This window comes from Silene latifolia, chromosome 9 (genome assembly GCF_048544455.1).
Source record: "Silene latifolia isolate original U9 population chromosome 9, ASM4854445v1, whole genome shotgun sequence".
NCBI lineage: Eukaryota > Viridiplantae > Streptophyta > Magnoliopsida > Caryophyllales > Caryophyllaceae > Silene > Silene latifolia.
The window spans coordinates 194443468-194466783 of record NC_133534.1 but is presented as its reverse complement, the minus strand read 5'-3'; the positions used below and the strand labels follow the sequence as shown (position 1 = coordinate 194466783).

At 38.0% G+C, this 23316-nt stretch overlaps 1 protein-coding gene across 1 annotated transcript; it reads right to left on the bottom strand.

The window, feature by feature from the left end:
- Positions 1-893: 893 nt before the first annotated feature.
- On the bottom strand, positions 894-23010 carry LOC141602066 (uncharacterized). The gene is made up of 3 exons (XM_074422376.1): positions 22870-23010; positions 1218-2354; positions 894-986 (listed from the first exon to the last, which is right to left on the bottom strand). Exons 1-3 carry the CDS (start codon positions 23008-23010, stop codon positions 894-896), a joined length of 1371 nt encoding a protein of 456 aa, XP_074278477.1.
- Positions 23011-23316: the final 306 nt, after the last annotated feature.

Genomic DNA, 23316 nt, shown 5'->3' with positions numbered 1-23316 from the left:
ATCCTCGGGTAAGGTCAACACCGGAGCGAAGAGTCAACCTAGTCTTCAATTCCAAGAAAGTATTCTCACATTCATCGGTCCACACAAACTTAGACTCTTTCTTCAACAATTGAGTCATCAGTCTAGCTATCTTAGAAAAATCTTTCACAAATCGACGGTAATAACCCGCCAAACCAAGGAAACTTGAATCTCGGACACATTTTTCGGACTCTTCCAATCAACAACGGCTTCAATTTTGGCAGGATCTACCATAATACCATCTTTGGATATGACATGTCCAAGAAAAGCTACTTGATGTAACCAAAATTCACATTTAGAGAACTTAGCAAACCACTTTTGACGACGTAGAATGTCTAAGATGATACGAAGGTCTTTGGCATGATCTTTATCATTCTTTGAGAAAATTAAAGTATCATCAATGAATACCACAACACATTTATCGAGGTACTCACCAAAGGTACGATTCATTTGATCCATGAAGATAGCAGGAGCATTAGTCAATCCGAAAGGCATTACTTTAAATTCAAAATGTCCATATCTCGTGCTAAAGGCAGTTTTAGGAATATCGGATTCACGAACTGGAATTTGATGATAACCCGATCTAAGATCAATCTTGGAAAAAGTAGAAGCACCACGTAATTAGTCAAAGAGATCATCAATTCGTGGAAGAGGATATTTGTTCTTGACTGTCACACGATTAAGTTCACGATAATCGATACAAAGTCGCATAGATCCATCCTTTTACTTTACAAAGAGAACGGGAGAACCCCAAGGAGAAGCACTAGGCCTAATAAAGCCTTTCTCAATCAAGTCATCAAGTTGGATTCTCAAATCTTTCAATTCGGAAGGAGCCATACGATAAGGAGCTTTAGCAATTGGTCCAGTTCCAGGAACTAGATCAATGGAAAATTCAACATCTCTTTCGGGAGGAATTCCGGTAATTCATCGGGAAAAACATCTGGATATTCACAAACAATAGGAACATCCTTCAAAGGAGGAAGAGAAGAATCAGAAGTAGTCACTACGCATAGAAAAGCTTGATGACCCTTCTTCAAAGCATTCACCATTTTCATGGCTGAGATTAATTTCACACTAGCTTGCTTTCTAACTCCTTGATAAGATACGCGAGTACCCAAAGGACTTTTAAGAATAATCTTTTGATCTCGGCATTCGAATCGAGCATGATAAGTAAATAACCAATCCATGCCCAGAATAACATCAAATTCTTCAAGTGGGAATCGAAAGAGATTAGCCGGAAAAATAGATCCCGATATTGATATAGGAACATTGGAATAGATATTAGAACAAGAAAAGATGTCACCGGAAGGTAAAGATATATCAGTGCTTTCACCAAGTGAAGATTCAAGAGGAAATTTGCCGGAGAGTTTCATCGATATAAATGACAAAGAAGCACCGGTATCGAATAAAACTAAACAAGGAACTTCAAATATTAAGAACGTACCAGTGACTATATCTGGGTGTGCCTCAGCCTCAGCACGTCTCATCAAGAAAATACGACCTCTCGGTCTCTCAGGAATAGCAGGTGTAGTAGCAACAACAGTCTTCTTCGCAGGACATACATTAGCCTTATGTCCAGGCTTGTTGCAGAAAAAACATATAATAGGCCTATCCATATCAAAGCAACCGACTCCGGGATGTGCTGGCTTCTTACATTGGTAGCATACACGATCCTTAAGACCTTTGTTGTTGCTAGGAGATAGATTACGAGCACCTTGATTTGCTTGACCACTCGGAACAAACCTTCTCTTGTTAGGATAAGAAGGGGTAGAAGGAGAAACATAAGGCCTAGAAGGAACAACGTAAGGCCTAGAAGTAGGATAGAATGGCCTCTTGCCAAGAGAAGTACTAGTAGTACTACTAGTATGAGCCTCTTCATCGATAGCTCGTAAAGTACTCTCAGCCCATAAGGCATCATCATAGATCGAGACAAAGGATGTAAAATCTCTACGAATCATACTCTTAAGCTTTGGAGTAAGCTTTTCAAGATAAAAGAAAGCTTTTTCGTCTTCATTTTTGACAAGTCTTGTGGCATAGTGAGAAAGTTCATTGAATTTATTGGTAAAGGCTTGAACAGAAAGATTTCCCTGCTTCAATTCCATGAACTCTTTAAGTCTTTGTTGTTTCAGCTCTTTTGGATAGAATCTAGTTTCAACTAGATCCTTAAAGCGATCCCAACCAAAGCCAGGCTCAAGAATAGAAGTAGGACCAGTCATAGACCACCATCTATCCGCTTCTTTCACAAGAAAATGAGAAGCCAATTTCACCTTGTCTCCTTCACGAACTTCATACAAGGCAAAACTCTTCTCCAATTCACGGAACCATTCAGTGAGTGCCTGATGTGACCATTATTTGCGCACATTTAGTCCCCTAATTGAGCCTATTTTGCATACTATTATAACATTTTATGGCCATTTTATCCGTCAAAACCTTCCTATTTGCTTTTCTATCGCATTTCATATGTTTTGTAGAAAAGGAGAGAATAAGGCGGAAATTCCCGTCTTTCGTGCATATTTGGAAGCTTATTGATGATATTAGATGGACTACTATGAAGAGGAGGCAAGAATGATGACCAAAGATGTAGGAATAAAGTGTATGTAGAAGGATCAAAGGGTTAAAAGTAAGAATGACGAGAGGGAAGGCACTTCATGAAGAAAATGGCTCGGAACGCAAACCAAGGGTTGCTCATTTGGCTCTGAAAGTATGCTAGATGGAACGGCATCGAAAAATCAAGTGATCTAGGCTTTTGAATCACTCCAATAGGAGTCCGGATGAGAAAATAACGTCCGTTTTACAATCCGAGCTCAAACAAAGAAGCTGTTCGGGAATCCGCGCGTCCCGAGACAGAATCCGCTCGTCTCCTACAATCCGCTCGGATTGTCCACAATCCGCCCGTCTTCTGGCTAGGAAAAACAAGAAATTTCACTGTAAGAGAATCCGCCCGGATTCCCTACAATCCGCTCGGATTGTCCCACCCCAATCCGAGCGTCTTGCCCAAGGATCCGCTCGGATTTTTCAGCCCAAATCCGGCCGTCCCGACTCTAATCCGCTCGGATTCCTTTCCAGAGATTTTCGTGTTCTTCAAGCTCAAAGAAAGACGCCCTTCTCTCCAAAAATACCGGAGTCTCCTTGCTCAACTTAAAAAGTGTAATTACTAGTTTAGCCCTTAGTTAACCCTAATGCATCCTCCCTAATTTCCACTATAAATACCCCATTTGTAATAATCAAATCATCAAGTCTCTTTATGAACTTTTAGGGTAGAAAATCCTTCTTTAGATTAGATTAGGAGTAGATTAGAATAGATTACTCTTTAATCTTTCCACAAATTACACATTAATCTCTCTTTAATTATTGTTCAAGTTTATTATTCAAGTTTATTATTGGGAAATTGAAGATTATTGGGTTATTATTGGGAGATTGACAACCTTCCATCAATCAATCAAGTTTCTTCTATTATTCTTGCTTTATTATTTGGATCATCTTAAGTTGGTATAATTCCTTTACTCTTTAATCTTTATTGTTCATTTCTTCATTCTATTATCATGTTTATACTTGTTGTGATGATTGACACCATTAATGACATGTTTCCCATGATAATGAGTGAGTAGTCTCTTGCTAGGATTAGTGGGTAATTAAGGGAAACCAACATGGGATTGATTCATGCTTAATCTAATATGTTCACATGACTAAATTGCTTGCTTGTTGTGATGTCAACTTTATGCACATGTTATGTTTGATGAAATGCCAAGCCTATGAATCCTTGCATTTACAACCATCTCTTATCTACTCAACTTGACTTGTAAGACATAAACCAACTCGAGTCTCATTAGACCACGCATGTTGTTGAGTAGGGAAGACTAAGTCGACTTGTAGGTGTTGTACAATCTAATCGATTCGGCTCCGGGACCCAAACTTTCCTAGGATTGTAAGATATAACCCAACTCAATCCATGACAACAATAATTGCTTGCTTATAATTTGAGAACATGTTTGTATGATCAATTCCCATGATTCCCCTATGACCCCATGATATCCTAGCATTTTTAATCAATTGTTTACATCTTTCCTTTTGTTGCTTGTTTATTGCTTTTATTAGATTAGAATCATCAACCCATTATAATTGTGACAACCCCAAGCATAACCATAATTAGATTGAATAATTTGAGTAACCACCGTCCCATGGATCGACCTCGACTTACCGCTAGCTAGTTGTTTGTTGAGTATTATAAATGTGTTTGATTGGATGAGCGACGACATCGAGCGTCCTTACCCAGGATCCGCTCGGATCCCCCAGGCCCAATCCGAGCGTCTTCTGCCTTGATCCGCTCGGATCGTCCATGCCCCATCCGTCCGTCTCGTCCTCCATCCGCTCGGATCGCAGTACAGCATGGTTTCGTCCTTCAAGTTACAAAATGGAGACGCCCTTCTCTCATTGAATACCGGAGTCTCCTTGCTCAACTTAAAAAGTGTAATTACTAGTTTAACCCTTAGTTAACCCTAATGCATCCTCCCTAATTTTCACTATAAATACCCCATTAGTCTAATTAGAGGAGCATGTTCTTCTAATCAATGATTGATGGAAGGTTGTCAATCTCCCAATAATAACCCAATAATCTTCAATTACCCAATAATAAACTTGAATAATAAACTTGAACAATAATTAAGAAGAGATTAATGTGTAATTTGTGGAAAGATTAAAGAGTAATCTATTCTAATCTACTCCTAATCTAATCTAAGGGAGGATTTTCTACTCTAAAACAACATATAAAACTTGATTAAAAGATTATTACAAATGGGGTATTTATAGTGGAAATTAGGTGGGATGCATTAGGGTTAACTAAGGGCTAAATAAGTAATTACACTTTTTAGATTTGAGCAAGGAGACTCCGGTATTTTTGGAGAGAAGGGCGTCTTTCTTTGAGCTTGAAGAACACGAAAATCTCTGGAAAGGAATCCGAGCGGATTAGAGTCGGGACGGCCGGATTTGGGCTGAAGAATCCGAGCGGATCCTTGGGCAAGACGCTCGGATTGGTGAGGGGGAATCCGAGCGGATTGTAGGGAATCCGGGCGGATTCTCTTACAGTGAATTTTCTTGTTTTTCCTAGCCAGAAGACGGGCGGATTGTGGACAATCCGAGCGGATTGTAGGAGACGAGCGGATTCTCTCTCGGGACGCGCGGATTCCCGAACAGCTTCTTTGTTTGAGCTCGGATTGTAAAACGGACGTTATTTTCTCATCCGGACTCCTATTGGAGTGATTCAAAAGCCTAGATCACTTGATTTTTCGATGCCGTTCCATCTAGCATACTTTCAGAGCCAAATGAGCAACCCTTGGTTCAGTTTCCGAGCAATTTCTTCATAAATGGCTTCCTTCTCGTCTTCCTTGCTTTTAACCCTTATGAGTCTTCTATAAACTCTTTATTCCTACATACTTGGACATCATTCTTGCCTCCTATTCATACTAGTCCATCTAATATCATCAATAAGCTTCCAAATATGCACGAAAGACGGGAATTTCCGCCTTATTCTCTCCTTTTCTACAAAACATATGAAATGCGATAGAAAAGCAAATAGGAAGGTTTTGACGGATAAAATGGCCATAAAATGTTATAATAGTATGTAAAATAGGCTCAATTAGGGGACTAAATGTGCGCAAATAATGTTCACATCAAATATCCCCAAACCGAACCTTTACTCGTCCCGAGTAAAGAGGTGACTAAAACTAGACCTTTATTTAAACTAACCTAATAACATAGCCGATATGAGACAATTAGCGGGTCTCACTCCGCCCCTTCAACTCACAACAAGACAACCATGAGGTAGGATGCCTTCTTGCAAGGCAAGGTGGGTCTTGCCAAAATGGCGACACATCCAAACATTAAAGCACACAAAAACATATAATGGATGCATCTACAAAAAGAATAGCCACTTTCCTCATCTAAGTGGCGGAAATTATCTACAAGGGAAGCAATTCAAGGGTACACACTCCTTCATAGATGCAATTTGTTCAAACTACTAAGCCTACAAGGATACCAATAAATCACCTCCAAAATGTGTCAAGCTAGGGTACCTTTGTCCTCAATCGCTAAATGCTTTTGTCAAGAGTAGACTCCCTATGGTGTTAGAAACACTGGAGGATCGCGGAATTCCCCCTCTTGCCTAGACAAGAAGAAGGGTCGTCCCCTCTCTACCATGCACAAAAATGGATATGATGGAAAAGGGATCGATAATATTTGAGTTTCTCTTTGGGAGTTTGCTTTCGTTTTTGTTTTTCCCCCCAATTTCTTGTGGCATATAACATTTGAGAACACTTTTTTTTTTTTGCCATTTCTTTTGATTTTTGGCATTTCAATACTTGACAACTTTTTTGCATTTCTTTTTGAACATTTTCAAAGTCACCCCAATTAGTAACGAGGGTGCCTTGTATTTGAAGCTTTTGGAGTCTATTTTTGCTCCTCTTTTCTTTTGATGCGTTTTTGCAAACTTTCTTTCACTTTTCATTTCATTGAACTCAAATTGATTTCTTTTTGTGCCCATTCCCTTTGATGACAAAAATATGGTAGAACATGGATGATGGATGGATGGATGCATGGTTTCAAGGGTCACCTTGGAATAAACGGTAGCCAAGGAGTTATCACACCACAAGGTACTCTTGACTAGGCCTTAAACCATGGGTCAAAGGATACTAGCATGACACATCCTAGGGTGTTTTACAAGCATTCTAACAAGCAAAGTCTTAAGAATAAAAAGCATCTACTAGGGCCTATATACACTTGTCAAGCTTCCCAAATAGACGGTTTCGCAAAATTTTTCTAACATGCAAACTACATGCCATGATGCAACTAACATATAAACATCCTAATGCAAATGATTCTACCAACTAATATGACATATAAACTAAATGCAAGTCCTAAGTTCACATTGTTTTACCGCATCAATCAAAATAAAGCCACATAGTCATTAACATAAAGAGGAAAAAAAGAGATTGGAAAGATCATACCATGCGGTCTTCAATATCCTCATGTCTCGGATGTGGCATAGTCAATCAATGTGAAAAAGGATGAACAAACACAATATATACAAAACAATATATACTAGTCTACACTACAATGGAAATGAACTTGTTTTTGGTTTTTCAATTTTTCAAATTTTTATGGTTTTTGTTTTTATGAACTTAAAAGACATATTTTTGTGATTTTTTTCGAAATTTTTCAATTTTTATGCATTTTTGGAATATAAATTCCCATCCCCCACTTTATTTTGGACATTGTCCTCAATGTACATGTAGGAGTAGGAATGAAAAAGAAATACATGTTTTTGAATTTTTGATTTTTTTTTTTTTTTTTTTTTTTTTGAAATAAAGTAAAAATGCAATGATATGATATGAATGAATGCATGCTCTAGCTAAATGCAATTTCTATATGACATATGTAACAAATGAATGCAATCTAAACTATACTATATGATGCATGCTAATGCTTAAGTCACCTATGATCAAACCTCCCCAAACCGATTTAAACACTATTTCTAGTGTAGAAAAGAATAGGATTGGTCATTAGTGACTATGCATGAATTCTAGTCTATATGCAACTAATTACATGAATTATATTACAATGCAACTATATTATATGAACTAACTAATGTGGATGCAATATGAAATATAATACAAATGCAAGCTAAATGTATATGTATATAACTAAATGCAAGTGGAAATGTAATGCAAAGTGAAAGGAAAGGGTATCTTACAAATGGTGGTTTGAGATAGGACTCCACCAAACTCATTCAAATTCCATTATCCATGGAGCTCAATGCTCTCAACAACCGGTCAAAGGCTTTCGAATGGGCTTCATGTAAGCATAAATAGGAGATTGGTGATGTCAAAACGTAGTTTACCCATCTTGGCTTGGAATAGAACTTGCCAAATACTCTCCCATTTGTTTTGCCCTTGGCACTTGGCTTCTTACAATGCTTCAAACCAACAAGCCCATTATTCTTGTCAATACAAGGTATGAAGTATTGCCCATATTCATCCGGAGGCTTCCACTCTTTACCATCTCTTTCAAATTCTATGATGATAGAGCATTGATTCATCAATCCTTCAATCGTAGAAGGAGAGTTCTCATTTCTTTGATGAGGGGATAGTTGAAGGATAAGATGCGGAGGAGTCAACTTCTCACCATTGATGTCATTCATGCTTTCATTATCTTCACTTTCTTCTTGACCCTCCTTAGAACTTGAACCATTTCCAAAGAAGAGAGCTTCAATTTCTTCTAAACTATGATCAAAGATGCCAACATCATAGTTTTCCTCTTGGCCTCTCAATTCTCCAAAGATAGCAAGTTCAAATTCATCAACCTCTTCTTTCAAAGTTTTACCTCCACTCCCATAAGTGTCAAGGGAACACACTTCCTCTACATGGGTCATAGAGGGAAATTGTGGTGGGAGGTCTTCCTCATCATCATCATAGGTGTCCCAAATTGGAGAAGCAAGGCTAGTGTGGGAGCTAGATACATGAGGCAATTTAGACAAAGTGCTTGTCTCATAATTGGCCTCCAATTCATTGCTCTCCTCTCCAACTTCATCATGCTTCAATTCATCATCCACTCTTGGTCCATAATCAATCAAGCACCCCCCTTCTTCAAAAGTAACATCTTCATATTCACATCTATCATGAATGTTTGTAAAGTTGGGTACAAGTTGGAATATGGGATGTTCAATACTTATGAATTTAGGAGGTGGTGGGGGATTCACAAGAGTAGCTTCATAATGCCATCCAAATTCTTCTTCACCCTCATTATCTTCCCATTCTTCTTCATTTAGCATTTGGGTGGCTTCCATTTGGGCAATTTGATTTGCCAACTTCTCACCATTAGTAACAATGTTTTTGAGAACATTGTCCCTAGCTTGGCTCTCTTCTAGCATTTTCATGAAGAGAGTTTGTTGGCACCTTATCATTTGGAGAACCACACTTTGCATGTCAAGATTATGCTCATTCTCTTGTTGTGGGTACATGGGAATTTGGTGGTATGGGTGTTCATTGTAGGATGACATTTGGCATTGATTGTAAAGTGGGTTTTGGGAGGGTGGTTGTTGTGGATGTTGGATGTGGGGGCTTTGGTAAGAAAAGTTGGGGTAGTGGTTAGGACTTTCATTGTATGAGTTGTAAGGTAGGTTTGTGTTGACTTGCTCCTCAAACTCCCCATACCCATAGTGGTCATATTCAAAAGATCCACCACATACTCCATGTGCCAAGCCTTCGGTCATCATTATAACTAGGACAAAGATATAACTACAAACAAGGAAACTACAAGAAAACGGTAAAAACAATCCTTGAGGAACAAGTTCCTCAAGGTTAAAGCAAAATCAAAATAGATAAACAAGCTAGAACTTAATCACATAGCACCATCCCCGGCAACGGCGCCATTTTGATGGGAGTGTCGTCGGGGCTCTCAATCAAACACATTTATAATACTCAACAAACTACTAGTTAGCGGTAAGTCGAGGTCGATCCATGGGACGGTGTGCTTTGGGTTCTAAGTCTATCTATCTCAATTTATGCTAGTGTCACAAATGATGGGGTTTGTAGTTGTGTTCTAAACTAATGAAAGGCAATAAAGTAAACAAAGGTGTAAACAAGTATTAAAGAGTACTAGGATATCATGGGTTCATAGGGGATTCATGGTGTTGATCATACAAACATGTTCACAAGGTTGCAAGCAATTAATGTTGTGGAGGAACCGAGTTGAGTTATATCTTACGGTTCTTAGGAAGAGTTGGGTCCCGGAGCCGAATCGATTAGATTGTACAACACCTACAAGTCGACTTACTTTCCTCCTAATCAACTTCTATGCATGGTCTAACAAGACTCGAGTTGGTTTATATCTTACAAGTCAAGTTGAGTAGATAAGAGATGGTAAAAATGCAAGGATTCATAGGCTTGGCATTTCATCAAACATAACATGTGCATAAAGTTGACATCACAACAAGCAAGCAATTTAATCATGTGAACATATTAGATTAAGCATGAATCAATCCCATGTTGGTTTCCCTTAATTACCCATTAATCCTAGCTAAAGAAACTACTCACTCATTATCATGGGAAACATGTCATTAATGGTGTCAATCATCACAACAAGTATAAACATGATAATAGAATGAAGAAATGAACAATAAAGATAAAAGAGTAAAGGAATTATACCAACTTAAGATGATCCAAATAATAATGCAAAGAATAATAGAAGAACTTGATGATTGATGGAAGGTTGTCAATCTCCCAATAATAACCCAATAATCTTCAATTACCCAATAATAAACTTGAATAATAAACTTGAACAATAATTAAGAAGAGATTAATGTGTAATTTGTGGAAAGATTAAAGAGTAATCTATTCTAATCTACTCCTAATCTAATCTAAGGGAGGATTTTCTACTCTAAAACAACATATAAAACTTGATTAAAAGATTATTACAAATGGGGTATTTATAGTGGAAATTAGGTGGGATGCATTAGGGTTAACTAAGGGCTAAATAAGTAATTACACTTTTTAGATTTGAGCAAGGAGACTCCGGTATTTTTGGAGAGAAGGGCGTCTTTCTTTGAGCTTGAAGAACACGAAAATCTCTGGAAAGGAATCCGAGCGGATTAGAGTCGGGACGGCCGGATTTGGGCTGAAGAATCCGAGCGGATCCTTGGGCAAGACGCTCGGATTGGTGAGGGGGAATCCGAGCGGATTGTAGGGAATCCGGGCGGATTCTCTTACAGTGAATTTTCTTGTTTTGATGTCACAAGTTGGGTTGATGTAGAAGGTTACTAAACTAAAATAGCAATGAAAATAAACTAACAAGGTAAATGGAATAAGGGTGTAAACAATTGATTAAAAGCACTAGGGTGTCATGGGTTCATAGGGGATTCATGGGATATGATCATACAAACATGTTCTCAATTTATAAGCAAGCAATTATTGTTGTGATGGATTGAGTTGGGTTATATCTTACAATCCTAGGAAAGTTTGGGTCCCGGAGCCGAATCGATTAGATTGTACAACACCTACAAGTCGACTTACTTTCCTCCTAATCAACTTCTATGCATGGTCTAACAAGACTCGAGTTGGTTTATATCTTACAAGTCAAGTTGAATAGATAAGAGATGGTTGTAAATGCAAGGATTCATAGGCTTAGCATTTCATCAAACATAACATGTGCATAAAGTTGACATCACAACAAGCAAGCAATTTGATCATGTGAACACATTAGATTAAGCATGAATCAATCCCATGTTGGTTTCCCCTAATTACCCATTAATCCTAGCTAAAGAAACTACTCACTCATTATCATGGGAAACATGTCATTAATGGTGTCAATCATCACAACAAGTATAAACATGATAATAGAATGAAGAAATAAACAATAAAGAGTAAAAGGGTAAAAGAATTATACCAACTTGAGATGATCCAAATAATAAAGCAAGAATAAAAGAAGAAACTTGATGATTGATGGAAGGTTGTCAATCTCCCAATAATAACCCAATAATCTTCAATTACCCAAAAATAAACTTGAATAATAAACTTGAACAATAATTAAGGAGAGATTAATGTGTAATTTGTGTGGAAAGATTGAGATTAATCTATTCTAATCTACTCCTAATCTAATCTAAGAGGAATTTCTAATCTAATAAAACTTGATGGTTTGATTATTACAAATGGGGTATTTATAGTGAAAATTAGGGAGGATGCATTAGGGTTAACTAAGGGCTAAACTAGTAATTACACTTTTTAAGTTGAGCAAGGAGACTCCGGTATTCAATGAGAGAAGGGCGTCTCCATTTTGTAACTTGAAGGACGAAACCATGTCTTTGTCTTTGTGATCCGAGCGGATGGAGGTCGAGACGGACGGATGGGGCATGGACGATCCGAGCGGATCAAGGCGTAAGACGCTCGGATTGGGCCTGGGGATCCGAGCGGATCCTGGTAAGGACGCTCGGATTGAGTCTGGCGGACGGACGGATCATGGATGATCCGTTCGGATTCTTCTACGACGTCATTCCTTCTTCTTTTCTTTCCTTTTCTTCATAGAATCCTTGGGGATTTCCTTGGGGACTCAAGGATCCTTTCTCAACATTGATCTTCTACTTAGCTATGTACAAAGGCCTTCTAGTCTTGTCTCTCCTTGATGCTTGGTCATTGAATACGATCCATTTAGCCTCGTTTTGCCATGAAAATGCAAGATTCTTACTCCTTTCCTACCAAGGGATCAAAATCTCAAAGAATATGCAAAACAAAGATCTAAAGATAAGAAATGACCCAAATAGGCACTAAAAAGCATAGAAACAATGGTAATTCGGGGGCTAAATATGCGCCAATTATGGTCGCATCAAATACATTTTGATGAGGGTGTCGTCGGGGCTCTCAATCAAACACATTTATAATACTCAACATACAACTAGCTAGTGGTAAGTCGAGGTCGATCCATGGGACGGTGTGCTTTGGGTTCTAAGTCTATCTATCTCAATTTATGCTAGTGTCACAATTGATGGGGTTTGTAGTTGTGTCTAAACTAATGCGAACAATATCATAAAACAAACAATAAAAGGAAAGATGTAAACAATTGATTAAAAGTGCTAGGATATCATGGGGTCATGGGGGATTCATGGTATTGATCATACAAACATGTTTACAAGGTTGCAAGCAATTAGTGTTGTGGGGGAACCGAGTTGGGTTATGTCTTACGGTTCTTAGGAAGAGTTGGGTCCCGGAGCCGAATCGATTAGATTGTACAACACCTACAAGTCGACTTACTTTCCTCCTAATCAACTTCTATGCATGGTCTAACAAGACTCGAGTTGGTTTATATCTTACAAGTCAAGTTGAATAGATAAGAGATGGTTGTAAATGCAAGGATTCATAGGCTTAGCATTTCATCAAACATAACATGTGCATAAAGTTGACATCACAACAAGCAAGCAATTTGATCATGTGAACACATTAGATTAAGCATGAATCAATCCCATGTTGGTTTCCCCTAATTACCCATTAATCCTAGCTAAAGAAACTACTCACTCATTATCATGGGAAACATGTCATTAATGGTGTCAATCATCACAACAAGTATAAACATGATAATAGAATGAAGAAATAAACAATAAAGAGTAAAAGGGTAAAAGAATTATACCAACTTGAGATGATCCAAATAATAAAGCAAGAATAAAAGAAGAAACTTGATGATTGATGGAAGGTTGTCAATCTCCCAATAATAACCCAATAATCTTCAATTACCCAAAAATAAACTTGAATAATAAACTTGAACAATAATTAAGGAGAGATTAATGTGTAATTTGTGTGGAAAGATTGAGATTAATCTATTCTAATCTACTCCTAATCTAATCTAAGAGGAATTTCTAATCTAATAAAACTTGATGGTTTGATTATTACAAATGGGGTATTTATAGTGAAAATTAGGGAGGATGCATTAGGGTTAACTAAGGGCTAAACTAGTAATTACACTTTTTAAGTTGAGCAAGGAGACTCCGGTATTCAATGAGAGAAGGGCGTCTCCATTTTGTAACTTGAAGGACGAAACCATGCTGTACTGTGATCCGAGCGGATGGAGGTCGAGACGGACGGATGGGGCATGGACGATCCGAGCGGATCAAGGCAGAAGACGCTCGGATTGGGCCTGGGGGATCCGAGCGGATCCTGGGTAAGGACGCTCGGATTGAGCTGGGCGGACGGACGGATCATGGATGATCCGTTCGGATTCTTCTACAGCGTCATTCCTTCTTCTTTTCTTTCCTTTTCTTCATAGAATCCTTGGGGATTTCCTTGGGGACTCAAGGATCCTTTCTCAACATTGATCTTCTACTTAGCTATGTACAAAGGCCTTCTAGTCTTGTCTCTCCTTGATGCTTGGTCATTGAATACGATCCATTTAGCCTCGTTTTGCCATGAAAATGCAAGATTCTTACTCCTTTCCTACCAAGGGATCAAAATCTCAAAGAATATGCAAAACAAAGATCTAAAGATAAGAAATGACCCAAATAGGCACTAAAAAGCATAGAAACAATGGTAATTCGGGGGCTAAATATGCGCCAATTATGGTCGCATCAAATATCCCCAAACCGAACCTTTGCTCGTCCCGAGTAAAGAGGTGACAAAGACTAGGACCAAAACTAACCTATCCTAATAATAATAGCCGATATGAGACAATTAGCGGGTCTCACTCCGCCCCTTCAACTCACAACAAGACAACCATGAGGTAGGATGCCTTCTTGCAAGGCAAGGTGGGTCTTGCCAAAATGGCGACACATCCAAACATTAAGCACACAAAATCAAGTAATGGATGCATCTACAAAAGAATAGCCACTTTCCTCATCTAAGTGGCGGAAATTATCTACAAGGGAAGCAATTCAAGAGTACACACTCCTTCATAGATGCAATTTGTTCAAACTACTAAGCCTAGAAGGATACCAATAAATCACCTCCAAAATGTGTCAAGCTAGGGTACCTTTGTCCTCAATCGTTAAATGCTTTTGTCAAGAATAGACTCCCTATGGTGTTAGAAACACTGGAGGATCGCGGAATTCCCCCTCTTGCCTAGACAAGAAGAAGGGTCGTCCCCTCTCTACCATGCACAAAAATGGATACGATGGATAAAGGGATCGATAGATATTTGAGTTTCTTTTGGGAGTTTGCTTTTGTTTTTGTTTTTCCCCCCAATTTCTTGTGGCATTTGACATTTGAGAACACTTTCTTTGCCATTTCTTTTTGATTTTTGGCATTTCAATACTTGACAACTTTTTACATTTTCTTTTGAACATTTTCAAAGTCACCCCAATTAGTAACGAGGGTGCCTTGTATTTGAAGCTTAGGAGTCTATTTTTGCTCCTCTTTTCTTTTGATGCATTTTTGCAAACTTTCTTTCACTTTTCATTTCATTGAACTCAAATTGATTTCTTTTTGTTTTTGTGCCCATTCCCTTTGATGACAAAATGTATGGTAGAATATGGATGAATGATGGTTGCATGGTTTCAAGGGTCACCTTGGAATAAACGGTAGCCAAGGAGTTATCACACCACGAGGTACTCTTGACTCGGCCTTAAACCATGGGTCAAAGGATACTAGCATGACACATCCTAGGGTGTTTTACAAGCATTCTAACAAGCAAAGTCTTAAGAATAAAAAGCATCTACTAGGGCCTATATACACTTGTCAAGCTTCCGAAGTAGACGGTTTCGCAAAATTTTTCTAACATGCAAACTACATGCCATGATGCAACTAACATATAAACATCCTAATGCAAATGATTCTACCAACTAATATGACATATAAACTAAATGCAAGTCCTAAGTTCACATTGTTTTACCGCATCAATCAAAATAAAGCCACATAGTCATTAACATAAAGAGGAAAAAGGAGATTGGAAAGATCATACCATGCGGTCTTCAATATCCTCATGTCTCGGATGTGGCGTAGTCAATCAATGTGAAAAAGGATGAACAAACACAATATATACAAAACAATATATACTAGTCTACACTACAAAGGAAATGAACTTGTTTTTGGATTTTTCAAATTTTCAAATTTTTATGGTTTTTGTTTTTATGAAATTAAAAGACATATTTTTGTGATTTTTCGAAATTTTTCAATTTTTATGGGTTTTTGAATAGAAGTTAAGTGTTAGAATTCCCATCCCCACACTAATATGGGCATTGTCCTCAATGGCCAAAATGATGGAAATTATGCAAGAGTGATGCATGATTTCTATGCTAAATGCAATTCTACACTAAGCTATTCTACATGATGCATGTTGTTTTGTTATGACGGAGAGGATAATTTAGATTACCTCCCGTTGCGTATGCATCAACTTCCCCAAACCAAGCACAATCCGCCCGTCTTCTGGCTAGGAAAAACAAGAAATTTCACTGTAAGAGAATCCGCCCGGATTCCCTACAATCCGCTCGGATTGTCCCACCCCAATCCGAGCGTCTTGCCCAAGGATCCGCTCGGATTTTTCAGCCCAAATCCGGCCGTCCCGACTCTAATCCGCTCGGATTCCTTTCCAGAGATTTTCGTGTTCTTCAAGCTCAAAGAAAGACGCCCTTCTCTCCAAAAATACCGGAGTCTCCTTGCTCAACTTAAAAAGTGTAATTACTAGTTTAGCCCTTAGTTAACCCTAATGCATCCTCCCTAATTTCCACTATAAATACCCCATTTGTAATAATCAAATCATCAAGTCTCTTTATGAACTTTTAGGGTAGAAAATCCTTCTTTAGATTAGATTAGGAGTAGATTAGAATAGATTACTCTTTAATCTTTCCACAAATTACACATTAATCTCTCTTTAATTATTGTTCAAGTTTATTATTCAAGTTTATTATTGGGAAATTGAAGATTATTGGGTTATTATTGGGAGATTGACAACCTTCCATCAATCAATCAAGTTTCTTCTATTATTCTTGCTTTATTATTTGGATCATCTTAAGTTGGTATAATTCCTTTACTCTTTAATCTTTATTGTTCATTTCTTCATTCTATTATCATGTTTATACTTGTTGTGATGATTGACACCATTAATGACATGTTTCCCATGATAATGAGTGAGTAGTCTCTTGCTAGGATTAGTGGGTAATTAAGGGAAACCAACATGGGATTGATTCATGCTTAATCTAATATGTTCACATGACTAAATTGCTTGCTTGTTGTGATGTCAACTTTATGCACATGTTATGTTTGATGAAATGCCAAGCCTATGAATCCTTGCATTTACAACCATCTCTTATCTACTCAACTTGACTTGTAAGACATAAACCAACTCGAGTCTTGTTAGACCATGCATAGAAGTTGATTAGGAGGAAAGTAAGTCGACTTGTAGGTGTTGTACAATCTAATCGATTCGGCTCCGGGACCCAACTCTTCCTAAGAACCGTAAGATATAACCCAACTCGGTTCCTCCACAACATTAATTGCTTGCAACCTTGTAAACATGTTTGTATGATCAACACCATGAATCCCCCATGACCCCATGATATCCTAGCACTTTTAATCATTTGTTTACATCTTTCCTTTTATTGTTTGCTTTACTTTATTGTTTGCACTAGTCTAGACACAACTACAAACCCAACCAAATTGTGACATTAGCATAAATTGAGATAGATAGACTTAGAACCCAAAGCACACCGTCCCATGGATCGACCTCGACTTACCGCTAACTAGTTGTTTGTTGAGTATTATAAATGTGTTTGATTGGATGAGTGACGACATCGTCCGCATCAAAATGGCGCCGTTGCCGGGGATGGTGCTATGTGATTAAGTTCTTACTTGTTTGTCTATTTTTATTTTTGCTTTCACCTTGAGGAACTTGTTCCTCAAGGATTGTTCTTACCGTTTTTGTGTAGTTTCCATGCTTGTAGTTGTTTCCTTGTCTTAGTGATGATGACTCAAGACTTGACATATGGAGTATGTGGTGGATCTTTTGAGTATGACTATGGGTATGGGGAGTTTGAGGAGCAAGTCAACACAAACCTACCTTATTATTTGTACAACGAAAATCCTAACCACTACCCCAATTTTTCCCACCAAAATCACCACACCCAATATCAACAACAACCATCCACCCAAAACTCACTTTACAATGAATTCCAAATGTCACAATACAACCACTTTCACACCTACCCACAACAAGAAGATGAACCCATTGAAAATGTGATTCTCCAAATGATGGGAGACCAACAAAACTTCTTCAAACAAATTCTAGAGGAGAGCCAAAAGGGGGACAATGTTCTTCAAGGCATTGTTGCCCAATGTGAGGAGTTGGAGATTCAAATTGCCCAAGTGAGAGATCCCAAGAAATCACCCCCCACCACTCCTTGGACATTGACCATGAATGTGAGTTTGACGGAGTTACCTTTGATGAGAAGTGGGAAGAGCCAACCTCCTTGAGCTCTTGTGAGTATGAAAGTGTTGTATTTGATGATGAAGACATGAGGTTGAGTAAGCCAAATACTCTTAGCCTTTGTGAGTATGAGGGTGTGTCATTTGAACTAGATGTTGAGGTGTTGGAGAAAGTGTTGGTGAAGAGGAGTGAAGCCCCCATTTATGATTCTTATGGAGATAGCGACGATGATGATGAGCTTAAGGGATGGACTTGTGATATCACCTTGCTTGAGGAGCCTATCCTTGAGACATTTGAGATATCCTACCATGATGAAGAATGCCATTTCCCTATTGCCCACGAAGACTACTTGGCACCTACCATGGAGCCAATGATTGTTGGAGATGATATGGTGGACCTTATCCAAAAGGTGAAAACATCATATAAAGGGTACTTGGTGGAGAAGCTCAAGAACAAAATTGCAAATGAACGTGCTTGTGGAGGTTTGGCACCCACAATCTCAACTCCTAAGGTATCCGATCATCAATGTTATGAGAATTCTCCTTCTACTTTGGAAGGATTGACAAATCAAAGTGCTATCATCATCACCGAAAGTGAAAGAGAGGGTAGTGAGTGGAAGTCTCCGGGCAACCATGAACCATACTTCTTACCTTATGATGACAAGAATCATGGGCTTATTGGTTTGAAGCATCGTGAATATCCAAGTGCCAAGAAGAGGAAGAAAACAAGAATGAATGACAAAGTCCCTTGGCCAAGCTTCGTCTTGAAGTTAAGCAAACCATACTTGTGCTTATTTGGAGCTTGTTCACAAGCCTTTGATCTTCTATTAAGAGCCTTGAGCTCTATGGACAAGAATCTCTACAATTTGAACTAGTTTGGTGGAGTCCTATCTCAAACCACCATTTGTAAGATACCCTTTCCTTTCACTTTGCATTACATTTCCACTTGCATTTAGTTATATACATATACATTTAACTTGCATTTGTATTATATTTCATATAGCATTTGCATTAGTTAGTTCATTTAAATTAGTTTGCATTGTAATATATCTCATATGATTCATGTAGTTAGTTGCATATAGACTAAAATTCATGCATAGTCACTAATGACCAATCCTATTCTTTTCTACACTAGAAATGATGTTTAAATCGGTTTGGGGAGGTTTGATCATAAGTGACCATAGTTTAAATCATGCATCACATAGTATAGTTTAGATTGCATTCATTTGTTATATATGTCATATAGAATTGCATTTAGTTAGAGCATGCATTCATTCATATCTTATCATTGCATTTGTACTTCAATTTCAAAAAAATCAAAAATCCAAAAACATGTATTTCCTTTTTATTCCTACTCCTACATGTACATTGAGGACAATGTCCAAAATAAAGTGGGGGATGGGAATTTATATTCCAAAAATGCATAAAAATTGAAAATTTTTGAAAAATCCAAAAAATATGTCTTTTAATTTCATAAAATCAAAAACCATAAAAAATTGAAAAATTGAAAAATCAAAAACATGTTCATTTCCTTTGTAGTGTAGAATTGTTTATATTGTATATACTCGTTTTCTTGTTTGTTTATCCTTTTTCACATTGATCGACTATGCCACATCCGAGACATGAGGATATTGAAGACCGCATGGTATGATCTTTCCAATCTCCTTTTTCCTCTTTATGTTAATGAATATGTGGCTTTATTTTGATTGATGCGGTAAAAACAATGTGAATTTAGGACTTGCATTTAGTTTATATGACATATTAGTTGGTAGAATCATTTGCATTAGGATGTATATATGTTAGTTGCATCATGGCATGTAGTTGCATGTTAGAAAATTTTGTGAAACCGTCTATTTGGGAAGCTTGACAAGTGTATATAGGCCCTAGTAGATGCTTTTTCTTCTTAAGACTTTGCTTGTTAGAATACTTGTAAAACACCCTAGGATGTGTCATGCTAGTATCCTTTGACCCATGGTTTAAGGCCTAGTCAAGAGTACCTTGTGGTGTGATAACTCCTTGGCTACCGTTTATTCCAAGGTGACCCTTGAAACCATGCATACTTCCATCATTCATCCATGTTCTACCATATATTTTTGTCATCAAAGGGAATGGGCACAAAAAGAAACCAATTTGAGTTCAATAAAATGAAAAGAAAAGAAAAAGTTTGCAAAAATGAATCAAATGAAAAGAGGAGCAAAAATAGAACTCCTAAAGCTTCAAATACAAGGCACCCTCGTTACTAATTGGGGTGACTTTGAAAATGTTCAAAAAGAAATGCAAAAAGTTGTCAAGTATTGAAATGCCAAAAATCAAAAAGAAATGGCAAAGAAAGTGTTCTCAAAATGTCAAATGCCACAAGAAATTGGGGGGAAAAACAAAAACAAAAGCAAACTCCCAAATGAAACTCAATTACTATCGATCCCTTTATCCATCGTATCCATTTTTGTGCATGGTAGAGAGGGGACGACCCTTCTTCTTGTCTAGGCAAGAGGGGGAATTCCGCGATCCTCCAGTGTTTCTAACACCATAGGGAGTCTACTCTTGACAAAAGCATTTAACGATTGAGGACAAAGGTACCCTAGCTTGACACCTTTTGGAGGTGATTTATTGGTATCCTTCTAGGCTTAGTAGTTTGAACAAATTGCATCTATGAAGGATTGTGTACCCTTGAATTGCTTCCCTTGTAGGTAATTTCCGCCACTTAGATGAGGAAAGTGGCTATTCTTTTGTAGATGCATCCATTACTTGTTTTGTGTGCTTTAATGTTTGGATGTGTCGCCATTTTGGCAAGACCCACCTTGCCTTGCAAGAAGGCATCCTACCTCATGGTTGTCTTGTTGTGAGTTGAAGGGGCGGAGTGAGACCCGCTAATTGTCTCATATCGGCTATGTTATTAGGTTAGTTTAAATAAAGGTCTAGTTTTAGTCACCTCTTTACTCGGGACGAGTAAAGGTTCGGTTTGGGGATATTTGATGTGACCATTATTTGCGCACATTTAGTCCCCTAATTGAGCCTATTTTGCATACTATTATAACATTTTATGGCCATTTTATCCGTCAAAACCTTCCTATTTGCTTTTCTATCGCATTTCATATGTTTTGTAGAAAAGGAGAGAATAAGGCGGAAATTCCCGTCTTTCGTGCATATTTGGAAGCTTATTGATGATATTAGATGGACTAGTATGAAGAGGAGGCAAGAATGATGACCAAAGATGTAGGAATAAAGTGTATGTAGAAGGATCAAAGGGTTAAAAGTAAGAATGACGAGAGGGAAGGCACTTCATGAAGAAAATGGCTCGGAACGCAAACCAAGGGTTGCTCCTTTGGCTCTGAAAGTATGCTAGATGGAACGGCATCGAAAAATCAAGTGATCTAGGCTTTTGAATCACTCCAATAGGAGTCCGGATGAGAAAATAACGTCCGTTTTACAATCCGAGCTCAAACAAAGAAGCTGTTCGGGAATCCGCGCGTCCCGAGACAGAATCCGCTCGTCTCCTACAATCCGCTCGGATTGTCCACAATCCGCCCGTCTTCTGGCTAGGAAAAACAAGAAATTTCACTGTAAGAGAATCCGCCCGGATTCCCTACAATCCGCTCGGATTGTCCCACCCCAATCCGAGCGTCTTGCCCAAGGATCCGCTCGGATTTTTCAGCCCAAATCCGGCCGTCCCGACTCTAATCCGCTCGGATTCCTTTCCAGAGATTTTCGTGTTCTTCAAGCTCAAAGAAAGACGCCCTTCTCTCCAAAAATACCGGAGTCTCCTTGCTCAACTTAAAAAGTGTAATTACTAGTTTAGCCCTTAGTTAACCCTAATGCATCCTCCCTAATTTCCACTATAAATACCCCATTTGTAATAATCAAATCATCAAGTCTCTTTATGAACTTTTAGGGTAGAAAATCCTTCTTTAGATTAGATTAGGAGTAGATTAGAATAGATTACTCTTTAATCTTTCCACAAATTACACATTAATCTCTCTTTAATTATTGTTCAAGTTTATTATTCAAGTTTATTATTGGGAAATTGAAGATTATTGGGTTATTATTGGGAGATTGACAACCTTCCATCAATCAATCAAGTTTCTTCTATTATTCTTGCTTTATTATTTGGATAATCTTAAGTTGGTATAATTCCTTTACTCTTTAATCTTTATTGTTCATTTCTTCATTCTATTATCATGTTTATACTTGTTGTGATGATTGACACCATTAATGACATGTTTCCCATGATAATGAGTGAGTAGTCTCTTGCTAGGATTAGTGGGTAATTAAGGGAAACCAACATGGGATTGATTCATGCTTAATCTAATATGTTCACATGACTAAATTGCTTGCTTGTTGTGATGTCAACTTTATGCACATGTTATGTTTGATGAAATGCCAAGCCTATGAATCCTTGCATTTACAACCATCTCTTATCTACTCAACTTGACTTGTAAGACATAAACCAACTCGAGTCTTGTTAGACCATGCATAGAAGTTGATTAGGAGGAAAGTAAGTCGACTTGTAGGTGTTGTACAATCTAATCGATTCGGCTCCGGGACCCAACTCTTCCTAAGAACCGTAAGATATAACCCAACTCGGTTCCTCCACAACATTAATTGCTTGCAACCTTGTAAACATGTTTGTATGATCAACACCATGAATCCCCCATGACCCCATGATATCCTAGCACTTTTAATCATTTGTTTACATCTTTCCTTTTATTGTTTGCTTTACTTTATTGTTTGCACTAGTCTAGACACAACTACAAACCCAACCAAATTGTGACATTAGCATAAATTGAGATAGATAGACTTAGAACCCAAAGCACACCGTCCCATGGATCGACCTCGACTTACCGCTAACTAGTTGTTTGGTGAGTATTATAAATGTGTTTGATTGGATGAGTGACGACATCGTCCGCATCAGTGCCACTGGATCTACTTCACCACCATACGTCTTAGTATTGTTTCGAGTTAATTAATTTGCCACCCAAGTATAAGTGCCAGGGGCACCTTCTGGAGGCGGGGAAGGAAGAGGAGTAGGAACAGGCTGATTTTGTTGATTCTGAAGAATCTGAGTGAGAGCTTGTAGGATTGCATTATCTACAGCTTTTCTTGGAGGAGCCATCTTGCAAAAGAAGACATTGGCTTATTTAATAAAGGCTTACTTAACAAATATCAGTCACAAAGAGACTACAACATAAGATCCTAAATCTACCCATCCTACCCGTCTCTCAAGTTTATTATTTTAAGGTCAAGTTATTTATAGTAAGGTGCACAAACGTGCGTCGGGAGCAAATAAGCTCTGATACCAACTGTGACACCCTCAAAAAAATCGCGGAAAAATTAAACACGTAATTTCTAAATAAAAACTGCATGGATATGTTTGTAATAGGTTCATTATAGTAAAAACCTGTAATTTTTAAAACCTGAA